Source organism: Cloeon dipterum, chromosome 4 (genome assembly GCF_949628265.1).
Source record: "Cloeon dipterum chromosome 4, ieCloDipt1.1, whole genome shotgun sequence".
Classification (NCBI taxonomy): domain Eukaryota; kingdom Metazoa; phylum Arthropoda; class Insecta; order Ephemeroptera; family Baetidae; genus Cloeon; species Cloeon dipterum.
Window position 1 is genome coordinate 5,727,037 of NC_088789.1, and position 16,055 is coordinate 5,743,091.

The 16,055-nt window shown below is 39.8% G+C and overlaps 3 protein-coding genes across 3 annotated transcripts; 2 read left to right on the forward strand and 1 right to left on the reverse strand.

The window, feature by feature from the left end:
- Nucleotides 1-136: 136 nt before the first annotated feature.
- On the forward strand, nt 137-4,659 carry Ero1L (endoplasmic reticulum oxidoreductin-1-like protein). Its single transcript, XM_065491965.1, has 11 exons — nt 137-445; nt 2,120-2,239; nt 2,299-2,382; nt 2,442-2,498; nt 2,565-2,641; nt 2,822-3,066; nt 3,126-3,218; nt 3,270-3,339; nt 3,609-3,797; nt 3,861-4,014; nt 4,070-4,659. Exons 1-11 carry the CDS (start codon nt 326-328, stop codon nt 4,265-4,267), a joined length of 1,407 nt encoding a protein of 468 aa, XP_065348037.1. The 5' UTR covers nt 137-325; the 3' UTR covers nt 4,268-4,659.
- On the reverse strand, nt 4,653-10,299 carry LOC135944774 (glutamate receptor 2-like). Its single transcript, XM_065491963.1, has 16 exons — nt 10,027-10,299; nt 9,815-9,964; nt 9,552-9,755; nt 9,331-9,497; nt 9,075-9,281; nt 7,250-7,426; nt 6,742-6,990; nt 6,495-6,668; nt 6,331-6,430; nt 6,098-6,275; nt 5,956-6,031; nt 5,649-5,878; nt 5,439-5,592; nt 5,216-5,388; nt 4,964-5,085; nt 4,653-4,911 (listed from the first exon to the last, which is right to left on the reverse strand). The coding sequence occupies exons 1-16, from the start codon at nt 10,109-10,111 to the stop codon at nt 4,673-4,675; spliced, it is 2,685 nt and encodes an 894-aa protein (XP_065348035.1). The 5' UTR covers nt 10,112-10,299; the 3' UTR covers nt 4,653-4,672.
- A 941-nt stretch (nt 10,300-11,240) lies between these two features.
- On the forward strand, nt 11,241-15,971 carry LOC135944775 (ABC transporter G family member 20-like). Its single transcript, XM_065491964.1, has 14 exons — nt 11,241-11,377; nt 12,975-13,118; nt 13,175-13,334; nt 13,403-13,557; nt 13,609-13,716; nt 13,776-13,869; nt 13,921-14,139; nt 14,203-14,312; nt 14,371-14,587; nt 14,649-14,826; nt 14,900-15,015; nt 15,080-15,150; nt 15,207-15,472; nt 15,529-15,971. Exons 2-14 carry the CDS (start codon nt 12,982-12,984, stop codon nt 15,825-15,827), a joined length of 2,130 nt encoding a protein of 709 aa, XP_065348036.1. The 5' UTR covers nt 11,241-11,377; nt 12,975-12,981; the 3' UTR covers nt 15,828-15,971.
- Nucleotides 15,972-16,055: the final 84 nt, after the last annotated feature.

Sequence of the window (16,055 nt, forward strand, 5' to 3'; positions counted from 1 at the left end):
GATTATAGTCACAGTGAGTCACAGTCACAAAGACGGAAGACTTTAAAGAATAGTTGAGTTGCGCGCGTTTTATAGGCTGAGCAGAAACAGCTGGCAGCCAAGGTCAGATATGGAGGGGGAGGGACCGGGCCGCTCCGCCTTGTCTCTTGTTAGCTGACGTGTGTTTTCGCTAGTGGTACAACAAAACAATGAACTGTGAGATGCAATTCGTCTGCTACTGATAAAAGCACTCGCACAATAATGTCCCGGGTTACGTGCGGCTATCGACACAACACCTGACTAATACCTGTTCCGTCTGATCACGGTGAACGAGCAAAGCGGAAAGATGCAGAGACGGGCGACGGTGTTTTTTATTCTCGGGCTCGCATCCCTGACCCACGGAGTGTTCCCGAACGTTGGAAAGCGAGCATTCGACAGCGAACAAAAAGACCAGTGTTTTTGCAAGGTAAGATAACATGATTCTCTTTGTAATATCGGAATATTGTTCTTGATTAGGTACTTTGCTAAGAAATGACTGATTAAATACGGTAGATATGTAGATGGAATAGAAAGCTATGAACATTACAACACAATTTAAAATTTTGTAAATTATTTCACAAAACCGTGCAACTCTTTGTTCTGTTTAACGTTCCAGAATATCGAGATTTTTTAAAAAAAAATTAAAAAAAAATTTCCTAAATCCTAAATTTTCAATGCGTTGTAAGGACGTTTAAAAGATGTTATTGGTTTCTTTCTTCCATATTTTCACTCTTCAGTGATTTATTATCACTGCACGTTTTAGTCAAGTCCTCAGCACGTGGCATTCCACGCAATCTGAAAACTAATAATAATTAAAACATTTGTATCGTTCTTTTTTATAATTTCAAACAGTTTCCAATCCTCCCTTTGGTTTTCATTTACCTGGTAGTTTAAATTATGTAATTTGCATAATTTGTTCTTACATAATAGCAGTTTTCTTTATTATTTATTATACTGTTTGTTTCTGTTTACTTTCATTACACTGTAACAACATGAATAGAAAAATTTCATCATGCGCCAAGTTGAATCTAAATCCAGCTACCTCTGCGTTTACAGCTATCTGTTTTTTCTGTATCGCTTATAATATTGACTGCTTAACTTTTGGTTGCATATTATACGGCATCCAAACCAAGTCTGTTGAGAGTTGTGATATATTTACAGAAAAACAATTCATCATATTTTTACCTGGTCCCCTGTGTTATAAGTAGTGATGCGTTCTATTTTTTTCCTTCGTCTTTTTTGGATTAACGAAATTCGCAAAATTAAATCAAATTCTATGATAAATGCATCGTATTAATATTTTAAAGAATTCGGCATTACTAGTCTTGAGATTAAACGTGATCAAAATCACTCTGAATACAACTGCAATTTTTAAGAATTCGATTGAAAATACATAACAATATCAGTCTCAATCGTGTCTCAACTTAAATCCAGAATATCGTCATATATTTTATTGCTTCAGAGTTTCCTTTATGAATGGAGCGATTGAAATGCATTTGTTTGCTTTGCAGTCATTCGCAGAAAATATTGGCCGTCGTTGTAGATTATGAAATATAAAATTTTTAATCTCTGGTTTTTCCTTTAACTTGATTCTCACGCACTTGAAGTATGTCTTGTCTTGAAGTGCTTTTGTGAAATGACGTGTATAACGCGAAACGGGAGAGTGTGCACGTATGCAGCACTTGTCTTGAGTCTAGCGAATGATTCGGATTTTGTCCCATAACTCAACTCCTTTACTCTTACACTTATGTTATGTCGGTTATGTCAATAATTGTTTAGCTGGTTCGCACAGCTAAAATAATTTACAGCTACGTCGTTGCTTCGCTCTTCTCCTTCTGAAAATCAGCCAATAAGTTTTGTATTAAAAATAAAAATTAAATTTTAATTTTCGGTACTTATTTGTGCTTTATCATTGCTTGCATTGCGTGATAAGCCTTGATATCTTTGATTAATTATGATAATTATAATTTATGGGATAATTGGTTTCCACTTGAAATTTTGTTCACACTTTCAATGACTGATTTGTTATCAGAGTTTCATGTGACAACTGTGACTAATCTGGTCTTGAGGATTTTTTTAATTTCTCAAAAATTTGTTTCAGTTGGATGGTCAAATTGACGACTGTCTTTGCAACGTCGACGCAGTTGACATTTTCAATAACAACCAGCTGTATCCTCGTCTGAACAGCCTCTTGCAGCGTGATTACTTTAAATTTTTCAAAGTAAGTTTATTTCTTGATGAAATTGTGGCACTCATATTTTAATAAATTTACTACTCCAGGTTGATTTATCCACGGAGTGTCCGCACTGGACTGATGACAGTCGGTGTGCCATCAGGTACTGCCACGTGGAAAAATGCGAAGAGGTAAACAAAAATAAATCAATTTTTATAAACAGAGGGTTGACAAAGTGTTTGCATTTCAGGCAGATATTCCTCCTGGCTTAAAAGGTGCCTCTGAAAATCAGAGCAACAGAAATAAGGTAGTCGAAAGTGGAAAAATGCATGTGGAAGGACTCGTGAGCTAATTATCTTTTTATCTCCCCCAGTACTCTGATCAAGCGCAAAGCCCACCTGAGAGCTGTGATACCGATAAAGAATTAGGATATCTGAACACCACTATCAGGTCAGTGAATAGTCTGTTAATTTTCTTTTGTAAAAGGGGAAAGGCGATCAAGACTTACAAGTTGAGTCTTATCTGTTTATGTCCTTTTTAAATTCCAGATTACTCATTCCTAGCTTGATTAAAAAAATTATGGAAGCGACTTAGTTTTTTGCAGTTCCTTTAATGATAATTCTTCTGCAGTGATGCCGCGCATGCAGGCTTCATTGAGTGGGAGCAGCATGATGACGCGACGGACAACTTCTGCGACGAGAGCAGCTACCTGAGTCCAAACGCTACCTACGTTGACCTGAGCCTCAACCCGGAGCGCTACACTGGTTACAAGGGTGAGAGTGCGCACAGAATTTGGAACGCAATCTACAAAGAGAACTGCTTCAGACCAAAGGCCACCACTTTCACTTCCTACATCGAAAATTCCAAACTGAACGGTTGGTTTTTTCCTCATTATCATTCTCTTTTTCTCATTTTTATTTGTGGTCTCGTTTAGACATGTGCTTGGAGAAGAGGAGCTTCTACAGGGTTCTTTCAGGCCTTCACTCCAGCATCAACATCCACCTCAGTGCGAGATACCTGCTCTCAGGTAGGAGTCTATGTTGTTGTACGGAGTAATTTCATTGATATTGTTTTACAGATAAATCGTCTCTAGGTATGCCATCGCCAAGCGGGACTTGGGGACCTAATCTGGATGAATTTTACCGAAGGTAACTTTTTCTTTAATTTAAATTCTCTGACTAGATATAAAAAACTGATAATGTATAAATCCCTTTGACTCTGCTGAAAAGGTACCAAAATATTTTTGTTAGGAAATAATTCCCTGGTAAAAGTCCAAAGAACATCTCACTATTATGAAGCCCCTTTTTATCCAAACCCCTAAATCTACAAGTCAAAATTTTTTACCGTTGATTCACATCACGCAAGGCTTAATTTTTATGGAAACGTGTAAGATAAGAATGCTTAATTTGTCCCACAGATTCAGCCCAGAACACACTGACGGTGAGGGGCCGAACTGGCTGCAGAACTTGTACTTTGTCTACTTGCTGGAAATGCGGGCCATTGCAAAGGCGGCGCCGTATTTGCAGCGAGAGCCTTACTTCACTGGCGATTCTGAGGAAGACAAAATGGTGGCCAAAGCTGTTGAAGATATATTGAAAACCATTAAGTAAGCTTTGCCTGCTCAATCGCTAAAAACTGCTGTTGATTAAACGCGTTTCTATCTGCGCAGGAGTTTTCCACACCACTTTAATGAAAGCACCATGTTCAACGGTGGAAAGCAAGCCGCCAAGTTGTTGAGCGAGTTCAAGCAGCATTTTAGGAACATTTCTAAGATCATGGACTGCGTTGGTTGTGACAAGTGCAAACTTTGGGGCAAGCTTCAGGTGAGACCGTTTCCTGTTCAAGCCTGAATCTTAAACAAAAACTTCCGATTTTTAGACTCAAGGCTTGGGAACAGCGCTCAAGATTTTGTTTTCCGGCCGCTTCAACCAAATAATTAAAAATATGGACATCAGTAATGCTAGCAGGACAGAGTTCCAGCTGCACAGGATGGAAATTGTTTCGCTTTTCAACGCATTTGGCCGCTTGTCAACTAGCATTTATGAGCTGGAGAACTTCAGAAATATGATGAGATGAGACTCTGACGGGGCGTAAACCAGAGGTGGGTGGTAACTAAAATTGTATACAATTCGTGAATTACGCCCCAGTCTCGTGATCTAATTGGCTTTGTCGACTGAGATAGGCTGGCTCTTAAAATTCCTAAATAGACCATTTTTTCCATTTAACTATAGTCAGAATGCGCTCACTCCAAGATAATGCATTAATTGATTAATATAACACCTGTTTACACTTCCTGAGATACTCTTAACCTGTTTTTTTCAATTTCCATTAAATTGTCGCTTAGTCAGAGATAAGAGTACCAACTGAAACATCACAAATTTAATTGTACATATATTTGTATTGTGTATACAATAACTTATTTTCAATTTATGGTTTTTGTTCAATAAAAATGATCGTTCAAACTGAAACGTGCTTTTGAAGTTATTTGGACTTGGAGTTCTTCCTGGGTGAAGCGTTTGTGTTGAGGTCACTGGTGGATTTCCTTTTGCGCTTTTGCTTAAACTCGCCTGGCTTGATTTCTGAAGCCGCTGGAGGCGTTGCGAACATCGCCCTGGTGGTTCTTTTTGCCCTTGACATTACTCTCTGTTGGTACAACACTTCAATCAGAACGATTAGGAATGCCATTGCCAATCCGATAAAAGTGAAGATGAAAATGCCCCCTGAAAGGTTGAAATGTAGGGTTAATTTTTCTAATTGAATGAAATGGAATACCGATGCTCTCGAGCGAAATTCCTTCCGACTTAACGTCGCCCTCGCAAGTGTTTCGATGGCTTTGATTCCAGTGCTTAGACGTCAACTCCTCAAGGTATCTATCTCGTTGCAAAACGAGCAGGCTGCAAAACCATGGTTTGGTTTTAGTATTTATAGATTGACGAGTGCATTTTAGTTTTTGAAACCGTATCATGACAAGATTCAATTGCAGCGTAAAAGTTTCACTTTATAATCTGCATATTTTATATTTACTCTGCGCCTAGTTTCGAAGAGAGAAGGGTGGCATCATTCCGGACAGCCAAGGCAATTGGCTGCTCCCCAAAGACTTCACCGACCTCTGTCAGCCTGCAGTCTTGCAGCACTTCGTACTTGATCCACGTCGAGTCGTGAATGAACGCGAAAGAACCGTCCGGCCTTGCCAAAACCTGCACGCAACTTGATTAGCATTTCAATCCTAAAAAACTTAATAATCTGCCTTTCGTATTCCTTCGGCAGGCGTTTCTAAGAATCCACCGGTCCTGCCCAGTTGCTCCCAGATAATTTTGTACATTTCGCGGATGGGATAGTTCCACGTTCGGAACGCATTGGCTTCGGCGTTAGTTGCACTCTCCACACTTGCTACCCATTGTCTGCAAGTGAAAGCATAATGTTAAGTCGTTTTTTGGTATAGTCCAGTTTTACACACCTGTATAAAAGATCCTCAGCGTTTCTCATGTTATCGAAGAATTTTTCCGCCTTGCCACCCTTCTGCACAGCGTAGGCGACCCGCGTCTGCCTGGCCAGAGACTCGAGCGAGTCGAGAGTACTCTGCGCTCGCTCGACGGTCAGGAAGGCAGCTAGATTAGACGTGAACGTTGAAAGCATCAGCACGACGAAGATCCAGTATCCAAAAATTACTACTCGCACGCTCAATGGCTGCAATGAAAATGTTTTACTTTGGCTTTGAAATCGAGCAATTTGAGTTAGATAAATTAAAAAAAAATTACACGGACCCGCGGGCACTCTCCTCCTCCTTGTGGAGTGAACGACGTGGCTGCGAACCAGATGCTCTCGTAGTAGCTAAAACCTCTAAGGTTGTTCAGATTAATTTTCCTCCTGAAATTATTATCAACCTTTATTTAATATATTACATACCTGCAGGGATAAGGATAGCGAGCTGGGTCGTTTCGATAGCTGAATGGCGACATGATTTCAAAGAAGTAGATTATGAAGCTCATGGCAACCAGCGCCCCAAAAGTGCTGAACCACACGGCCGGAGAGAGCACAGTTGCGAATTTGAACAGCGATTTTGAGATTTGAGGCACCATCGTGACTGAAATTGATTTTTCGTTTAATTTACGGCAACGCTATCATAGGGACCTTTGTACCAATCGAGAGGCCAACTCGTTCATAAGAAGGCTCCACAAAGTTAATGGCATCGTCCAGGTCACTTGTGACGGGCAACGGAGCAGCAATAATGTCAACGTCCTAAATACAAATCGACTTTATAATATAATTTCAATCATATTTTCATTTGTTGTAATTTTATTGCCTTCTTTATGAGTTGTCCAATCACCCCATTGTAACTCAAGTCACTCTGCTTTGTACCATAATCATTTATGCGAACGCCATTGAAGGTGAATGACCCCGTTTCGGAAAGTTTTTGCATCAAGTCCACGCAGTAGCCAATCCAACGGTTTCCATCCCTGTATGACCAAGGCTCGTCCTGTATGACCGAGTGAATTTTTATTTTATTAACTCCGCTTCACGTGGATGCAGCGCAGGTTGCATTGACTTACATCAGCGAAAGCTACTACCAATGTCACCTGCGGTGTATTCGACGTTCCCGGGCCTGCCGGCGCTTCCACCTGCCTCAAAATCGTTTGAATGCCGTACTTCTGCACCGTGCTCGACTGACGCTTCGATCTGTGCCTGCGTTCGGTTTCGTTCAGTTGAAACTTCTGGAGGGATAATATCTCCAGAACTGTCTGATAGCCGAGTACCTTTTTGTCCCAGTCGAACTCCAACGCTCGGTGATTTGGCAAGATCTTTGAAAAAATTATGTTACATAAAAGATATTTTGAGGTTTTAAAAATTAATACTTATAAGATGTTATGAGAATTTTTTCTAAAATTGAAACAGTAAAAAATAATGCAGAAAAGTAATTACAATAATAAACTGGTTATTAAGCACTATAGTTTCTCACAGCATTGATTTTTTTTAAATTTTTTTGCTGGTAAAATTCGAATTTTAATAGCTTCTCTCTAAACATATCATAAAACTTATCCTAAAATGCTGGTCCCTTACTTCCAGAACTTGATTGCGGAATTTCGCCCTTAAAATTATCGCCTCTTCCTCCAAGTTTAGATCTAATTCGAGATTACAAAAATCCATTGGCCGCCTTGGTCGCCGAATCACAGAGAGATCTTTGCGTACCAAGTCGAGAAAAAGATCAGCAACGCGAGACAATACCACCGGCAGTATCTGAAAATTTACAAATATATGAATACAATAAGCTTTCCTCCCCCAGTGCGGTCAATAACGCACGAGAAGGGTGAGGGTGGCGTTTTCACGGTGGTAATTTATGCACACGTAATGAGTAGGCAAACATATTTGTGCAACCACAGTCGGTGGATAAACAAAAATATAATGACAAAGAGGCCTCCACGCGCAAGTATCTGTCTGTCAAATATTATTCCCAAATTGCAGTCCTGATGGCCTATAAGAAGTGCGCAAATTATACTAGAGAGCGGATTTCAGGCATCGACTTCAAGTCGCTACAACTTTCAACCACGACGAATTACTGCGATTGCTTCTCGCACACCCCAGTTGAAGAATTTAAAACGATGCAAATATTTTTATGTGCTGTTATGTGAGTACTTGATATGAGATTTTAAGTAAATTTTAAGATAATTCCATACCTGCTGTGATATCTGTTAATTTGAATTATTTTATTCCTGACTCATCAAATTGTGTTTATCTCCCTTATTTAATTGCTTCAACCAAATCGCTGGGTACGCTATTTTTGTGTTTCATATTTACTTTACTGTATTAATTGACGAAAATTCCGTCAAATAAATTGCCGAAAAATTCAAAATTCTCATTTGTTAAAATTGTTTTAAACATGTGATTTACTTATATTTATTTGTATATTCTACAGTCCTTATACAGAATCTTAGTCTACAATAAAATCTGGAATTTAATAAAAACTTTTAGGATTTTCACAGTGTCAATCTCACATTAGGTTTTGCAGCAGTATTGTGTAAGAACGGAAAAGCTATAAATCCGTTTTCTCGCGCTATCTTCAACCATTGAGGAGGAGGAAAGAACAAGGACGCGGCAGTCCACACACAAATCAATGCGCAAACGGGTTGTGTCCACCAATAAGGGGGTGCGTGATTTTCCAGCTTTGCATTGAACCCCGCATTTCGTTTCCTGAGATGGACAGCAGTGCGAGCAACCTCGAAAGCTCGCTGTCCAGCCTAGACTTTTTCTGGTCGGATTTCGAGCCTTGCCCGGCGGAGAACAAAATCGTGTCTCCGGCCAAAGACCCGTTTCGGCCGGAGAACAAGATCCCGCTTCCCGATTGCGAGCTTCTGGGTCCCATCGACAGTTACGGACTGGCCGAGCTGTACTCGGGGGTGCGCAAGAGGAACGAGAGGGAACGCCAAAGAGTGCGGAGCGTCAACGAGGGCTTTGAGAAGCTGAGGAGCATGCTACCGAGCGAACAGTTCCTTGAGGTCACCAGCCAGAAGAGGCTAAGCAAAGTGGACGTGCTCAGGGCGGCCATACAGTACATCAATCACCTGCAGAGCCTGCTCGACTAGTATTCAAATTATTTGAGGAAGTTCTTATTCAATGAAAGGTGAGCTTGGTAGTCATGTTTTGCTCCTCACTCTATTTTTGACGTGCATATTATAGAGCCCGATTAAAAACGGTGTCTGATTGCGTTTACATGTGCAATTACTGTCATTTTTGAACCAAAAAATCGCATTAGGTTTTTGTATTAGGCATAATTATTTTTTCAAAAGTGTTGCGTGAGACCTCTTATGCTTTTTAGTCCTTTTACTGAAGAAACCTGAGCATTAAAATTAAATTTACAACAACTGTTTTCTTAAGTATCAAATGAAACCTTTGTTTTTGGAGAACAGGAGCAAGAACTGGAAGCATCATTCAAAATTGGGCAGCACATCAAGGAAATTGACGGTCGAACCAGCGTGATTTCTTGCTCCGGAAGTTCCAAATGCAAATCGGCGAGGTCTGTGTCGAAAGGGCTCATCTCAAAGTCCAGCAAACAAGTGATGATTTTATCGGGACTAACCAACTTGCTTTTCAAGACCTAAATTATCCACGAGTTTTAAGTGAACAGCTTTTCAGCTAAAACAAACCTCATTGAAAATTTTGTTGACTTGATTTGAAGTGTAAAATATTGCTAAATAGTCTTCTGGTTGGATGCTACTACTGAGAAAATCGAAGCTGTCTTCGTTTAAACCAACAAAGTAGAGAATCTCGAGCTTAAACTCGTCGGCCAAGGTGTACTCCGCTGATATCATGTCTTCAAAATTTCTCAAATAGATCGTCACAGTTTCCTTTTAGAACAGAAACCTACCTATCTCGGTCTGAAAAACGTACACTGCTCTTTTGCCTCCACGGGCCTCTATGTGATCCGTGATGGTCCTGAAGAAGGGCCCCGAGGTTAATTCTACTTGGAGGTACGGAGTTCCAGTGATGTTCGCGAGATCTCTAATCTGTGGCCAGCCTCCCAGTGTAAAATCGAAAATAGCATTCAGAGGCTCTGATAATGTTCTGCAAGCTTTTTAAAATTGATTAAAAAAATTAAAAATGTATCTTACGTCAATGCTTATTACAAACCTCTTCTAAAAGATTCTTCTGGATATCGTGAATCGTAAATAAGAGTTTTAAGGTATAGGTCGTGCTTATCAGAGTTGAAAAATTGTAGATCACGCAGTTTCGCCTCAAAATCTTGCGGAATGGCTTGTTGCATTTTGTCTATTAACATCACTAGAATTTTCAGAAGCGAATTTACAATTCGACAGATTAAAAGTTGATTCATTTTAACTCACAGTAGGTGACAGATGCGCCAAGATCGTAGCAATTCGCTACCCCTAATGCAAGGAAAAAACACAAAATTACGGAAATGCACTTCATTCTATTTTGTCTCTTCCTATTGTGTGCACGACTAACTTACAACTAAAATTGTTCCGCAATAATGTTCAATGTAGTGACACTCGCATTATGGATCGCCAGACTTGTTGCTTGGTCGCGAGGAGATAATGCCGCCGCTGTCGCATAGCTTTTACAACCGCAGAGATTGAATCGGTGGTAATTACACACAAAAAAAATCGAAGCTGGAATTGAATAAACTCACGCAACTAGCTTTGCTGTAAAATGTATTCAATAGTTTTGTGTCACATGCACACATTTTAATTTGGATATATTTTAAATAGAAAGCTTTAATAAAACCATGACTTTTTACAAATATTGATTTTGTTTTGTGAATTACTTTAGTACTTGCAATTAGCTCCCCCTCCGGCGAGAGTTAAGTGTAGAACACAATAGCTCAACTAAACAGGTATAGGAAGTAATTTATTTATTAACGCGTAATAACGAGTAGGTAAACACCAAAGAGCGGTGAGTAAACTGCATTGTCTGCATTTAGAACGTCAAGTTGTCAAGGATATATTTAAAAAATCCTATTATGGAAATAGGTCTTAATTTAAATTGAAAACTCCCTTTATTATTTGTGTATTTTTTCTTTTTTTGAATACTGGCCGGTAGACCACATATGTGCCCGAAAAAATTAAAATCATAACGATGGAATTTTATTTATTTAATTTTAGAGAGGGTATTTAATATGAAATCGGATAAATTTTGTTAAAATATTACCAGCAGCTCTTTTAATCTACGTTAAAAGTCAATGAACACTTTCAGCGTAGGATTTGAATTTTGAGAGTAAAGATTTGAGAAAAAAAATCAATAATTCTATTAAAAGATAAGCAGATAAGATTTTTGAATGAAGTTATGTTTCCTGCAAGGAAAATTTAATCCTCATAAAATTTCAATTCTCGATTGTCACACATTTTTTATATTTGATCCCGATCACATTAAAGCAAACATCAATATTTGATAGATCATTGTTGACCAATTTTTTGTGCTTAATAGCGCCATTCAAGACGCTTGTAAACGTCTCTCAAAAAGTAACCTTGGCCCTCAAAAGGCTCAGCAAAGGTGGGTGGAGTGGGGGGTTCAACGGTGCTTAATCGTCAGAAAGGAAACGCGCGAGAGGTGAGAGTTTTGCTTCTGCAAAAGAGCCGCATTTCTCTCTCGTAGCTGTGTGTGCCCGGTGATGCCTCCTTTCTTCGGGACGGTGCCGACCTGACTTGGGATACAAAAGTCGTTGCTTTTAACAACAAGGTACACAACATTTTTGTGAGAGCAAGTTGATACGATTGTTTTAATTTTAAAATTTTACAGATATAAATTTTTTATCCCCCTTTTTTAAATTTTTTAAAATATGAAAATGCTTATTTATTACAATTTTTGTAACTATTAACAACAATACACGGAACTCAATATCATTGATTAAAAAGAGTTTTTATGTGTTGGAATTTCCGCTTCTCAACGCTTTACAAATGAATAGTTATTATGGCATCAAAGCGGTCCTATAGAGAATTTTGACAGTGACAATTTTCATACCATTTATAAGTGCTATAAACTTTCTTTTCGTCTGCTATTCAAAGTAAGCATGTTTTCTAATGCTCCTTTTTCTGAATAGCAGCTGTTAATATATTTTGCTCCTTTTTTGCACACTTGCAGTACTAAGAAGCGACCTGGCTTTGTGTATACGCAAGGCGCATGTTCTCGTTCAGGCTGCTCGTGGCCCACATTTCACTTTCCATGCTCCTTTGCACATCTTCAGCCTCGCTCAAACTCGATATCGGAACACGTAAACCAAGACTCTGTAGGAATTTTAGAAGAATTTGCGCAGATGAAACCGTTTTTAAATCTTCTTAAACTCTTCTTTTGGTGATTGTAGTTCACAAAATTGTAAACGATAAAATAGGAAGCGATTTTTGTAAATTTAGTTAAGCTACAATTTAGGCAGTTAACCAGAACAAAATACACCGTGGAGCAGAGAGAGAAGAGAAAAAGACCTAGAGAGGATCTAACACCTAGATGCAATCTTTTACTGGAGCTAAAAGACGTGCGCGAGCAGCGTCCTCAATTTCTCCAATAAACAAAAAGCGCAGCATTGAAAAATCTCACCTGCTTCCAGCTTATTCATTCTCTAGCTGAATAAAAAAATCGAAGGGCAGATTTGCCAGATTTTTGCTATTCATTATAAACAACGCGTTACAGCTTCCTTGCGTTTGCAAATTTAAAACTCAACTCCAAATATGAACCATAAGACAATTCAACGTGTAAACAATGAGCCACTTTAGAATTCACTGCGCAATACCGCAACTTTTCTGTCGGAGAGACGCGAGCGTGTTTAAAATGCAATACAGTTCAAAAACTAAATTCTGCATTGCATTTGAGCAAGGTCAATTGCATTATCTCATGATAGCTATGATGCCTAAAAATCTAATGCAACAGCAGCAATTCCGGAGTGTTGTTGCGCGCAAGCCAAAGTGAAAGTTTTGGCCCGAGCCAAGGAGAGTTTTGTTTTTATTCAAGCCACGCGCGCATCTCGATCATTTTTATTCCTCCAATCTAATCTCTCAATAAATCGGTCAGCGCCGAGTTGAAGGCTAAACGACTCCGACTTAATTTTTGTTTTGATTGCGCACTTAATAAAACAAAAATAAAATAAAAATTTGATCATTGTCACGCACTCTTTCTTCCTCATGCGGTTGTATAATATTTGGCGGTATTGCATAAACGGACACGCTCACTACTTCGTAAAAAGTTTCCGCGTATGCATTGCGGCACGAAAACATTAATTTTAATACCGACCTCCGAAGTCTTGTGTACACATATCCGACTGACCACAGAGGTTTCTAATTTTCAGCAAATAAATGTCGGCCGAGATGGACGTGCTACCCGACGTTGAGCTGGCGGTCAGCGTTCAAGATGCGTACAAATTCTACGGCTCAAAGAAAAAGCCTATCGTCGTTTTGAACCAGTTGAATATGACGGTCGCCAGAGGTTGCATGTAAAGCAAAAAACTATTTTTGTGTCGAATCAGCCGTTATTTCAAAACTATTCCAGTTACGGCCTGCTCGGCGCCAGCGGCTGCGGTAAAACCACTCTATTGACGTGCATAGTCGGCCGGAGAAAATTAATGTCGGGTCAGATTTTGGTGCTCGGAGGGAAGCCAGGAACACCGGGCAGTGGCGTGCCTGGACCTAAAGTCGGCTATATGCCTCAAGTGCGTTTTTTTCTTTGTTGCTTGTTTGCTGATCCTCATATATTTTTTTACAAATTTTGTTATTTTAGGAAACGGCGTTGCTGAACGAATTCACGATACGAAACACAATGAACTATTTTGGCAAAATTTACGGCATGACCACGGACGAGGTTGAAGACAGAATGCACCTACTGTGTGGAATTTTGGAGCTGCCGCCAAAGGACACACAAATTCTCCACCTCAGGTAGAACTTGTGACAGATTTTATGTCAATTTAACTCACCAAGCTATGTCAGCGGAGGACAAAAGAGGCGCGTCTCGCTGGCGGCCGCTTTGTTACACGACCCAGAACTGCTCATTTTAGACGAGCCGACCGTCGGAGTCGATCCAGTTTTGCGCCATAGGTCAGTTCCTATAAAGCAGTTTCATTTCCTCGCTTGAACGTCCGATCTTTGTTTCGCAGCATATGGGAGTACTTGGTAGAAATTACTCAGAAACAGAACAAGGCTGTGATTATTACTACGCACTACATAGAAGAGGCGCGGCAAGCTGACAAAGTAAGTTGAAAAATTCAATAAAAAGATTTAAAGAACCCAAGAAAAATTTAGATAGGCCTGATGCGTGAGGGAACCCTGTTGGCTGAGGACGCGCCCGAAAATCTGATCAGGAAGCATGACTGCGAAACGTTAGAGGACGTTTTCCTCAAGTTGAGCAGACGGCAGGAGGAGCTGAAGGAGCTTGGAATAACAAGCCAAAGCAGATCACCAGCCATTGAGCAATCTCAGGATAGTATTGAAAAGGAGCCACTGCCAGTAGTTAGAGTTCAGGTACTAATTAAATTCAGAGTTAAATCAGTATATGAAATCATGAAAAAATTTCTTCCGACACAGGATAAAGAACAGGAAGAGAGGAAAAAGATGAGAAAACTCAAACCTACGATTCTAGGCGCGCTCCAGTCTCAACTGATGATGACTGCTCTTAGATATTACCGAAATCCAGGGTAAAAATTTAAATCATATGGATTTCATGACTCACATAATATGACTTTTAAATTTTAGGTCTTTATATTTTTTGGTGATGTTCCCAATTCTGCAACTGCTCGTGTTTGTGTATGCGGTCGGCCACGAGCCTCGAAGTCTGCCCCTGGCCATCGTCAACGAGGAACTCAGTTTTGACAATGTGACCAACTGCGTGGGGCTAGCTGAGCCTGGCTGTGATCCTCCTTTCCTCAGCTGCAGACTTATGAATGAAATCAACCCCGAGCAAATCGTGCCAGTAAGTGACAGATTATTGAATTTTGTAACTTGAATCTACTTAATTGTCAATTAATTTGCAGCAATTTTACCTCACTTGGAACGAGTCATTAGATGCAGTCAAAAGTGGAAAGGTCAAAGGCGCTCTCCACATCGGCCCTAACTTCACAGAGGCGTGGAAGGAGCGCAGGGAGGTTTGGCAGGAAGTGAGCGACGAGTTGATTGACGACAGTGAAATCGCCGTGTCACTCGACATGTCTGGTAAAATTTGAAAAATATTCAATGCTTTCTCCAAATTTTAAATTTTAAAATAACGTACTAAATTTGCCTACAGAGCTGCCAATCGCTCAGTTTTTGAGCAAGGAACTGCTGGCGAGCTACAAGAGATTTGCTAAACAGCTTCTCCAGGACTGCAATATATCAGCAAGGCATGGAGACACGCCAATCCAAGTGAAAATTATACATTGTTTTAATTATTCTAAGTTTTAATTTAATGATATGTGTAAATTTTCAGTTTCAAGAGCCGATATTCGGGCGAAACAGTCCCAACTTCACCGACTTTATGGCCTCAGGATCAATTTTGACGTAATTTTTATTCGAATCATGATAAAAATGTCCTAATATTTTTCCTCAACTTCCAGTATTGTCTACTTCATGAGCTTAGGAATTACGTGTGTGATCATGGTCACCGAAACCATGGAAGGGATTTGGGACAGGGCATTGGTAGCAGGAGTAACGGAGCAGGAGGTGCTTGTCTCGCACATCGTCACCCAGACCATTCTCATGATGATCCAAGTTTTCATTGTGCTCACTCTCAGTTTAGCCATTTTGAAACTGGAAAATGAAGGCTCCATTCTCCTCATTGCAGTTATCTGCCTAATTATTGGCTGGTTTGGCGTTTTTATGGGTAAAATTAATTTTGTTAGAAAAAAAAAACAAAAAAATATATGAGTTAATTTCCAGGCGTCTTGATATCAATCTTCTGCAGCAACATCAACTCAGCGTCTTACTTATCACTGGGCAGCTTTGTGCCCGTAGTTTTCCTCTCTGGGATTGCGTGGCCTCTTGAAGGCATGGTGCCCGCCCTGCGCACCTACTCCGAGTTTCTGCCCATCACCAGGGCAACCACTACCCTACGAGCCATCATGTCCAGGGGCTGGGGAATCGAATACCCCGACGTCTATAATGGCTTTGCCTACTCTGCTGTGTGGACAGTAATAGTGTCGATAATTTGCTTCATCGGCGTCAGGTACAAGAAGTGACCTGAAGAGAGCAATAAACTGTAACCGGTCAACTGCATTTGAATATTTTTAAGTGAATTAAATCATGGGTATTTTTTAGCTGTAAATTAACTATTTTAATATTGAAATTATGAAAAGAGTAAAAATTTTGATATCTTAAAAAAATGCCATTTTTATTTTCATCGAAATCGATCCCTATATTATGTATCACTCTTCTTTTCAGAAAACTCAGAAATTTTGAGAATATAC

Coding starts and splice junctions, on each gene's coding strand:
- Ero1L (XM_065491965.1), top strand. CDS start 326: ATGCAGAGACGGGCGACGGTGTTTTTTATTCTCGGGCTCGCATCCCTG. Junction 3,340..3,608: donor CTGGATGAATTTTACCGAAG/GTAACTTTTTCT, acceptor TTTGTCCCACAG/ATTCAGCCCAGAACACACTG. Junction 3,798..3,860: donor GATATATTGAAAACCATTAA/GTAAGCTTTGCC, acceptor CTATCTGCGCAG/GAGTTTTCCACACCACTTTA.
- LOC135944775 (XM_065491964.1), top strand. CDS start 12,982: ATGTCGGCCGAGATGGACGTGCTACCCGACGTTGAGCTGGCGGTCAGC. Junction 13,717..13,775: donor GATCCAGTTTTGCGCCATAG/GTCAGTTCCTAT, acceptor TTTGTTTCGCAG/CATATGGGAGTACTTGGTAG. Junction 14,313..14,370: donor AGATATTACCGAAATCCAGG/GTAAAAATTTAA, acceptor TTTAAATTTTAG/GTCTTTATATTTTTTGGTGA.
- LOC135944774 (XM_065491963.1), bottom strand. CDS start 10,111: ATGAAGTGCATTTCCGTAATTTTGTGTTTTTTCCTTGCATTAGGGGTA. Junction 9,756..9,814: donor AGAAGAATCTTTTAGAAGAG/GTTTGTAATAAG, acceptor AATTTTAAAAAG/CTTGCAGAACATTATCAGAG. Junction 6,669..6,741: donor TGGTAGTAGCTTTCGCTGAT/GTAAGTCAATGC, acceptor TCGGTCATACAG/GACGAGCCTTGGTCATACAG.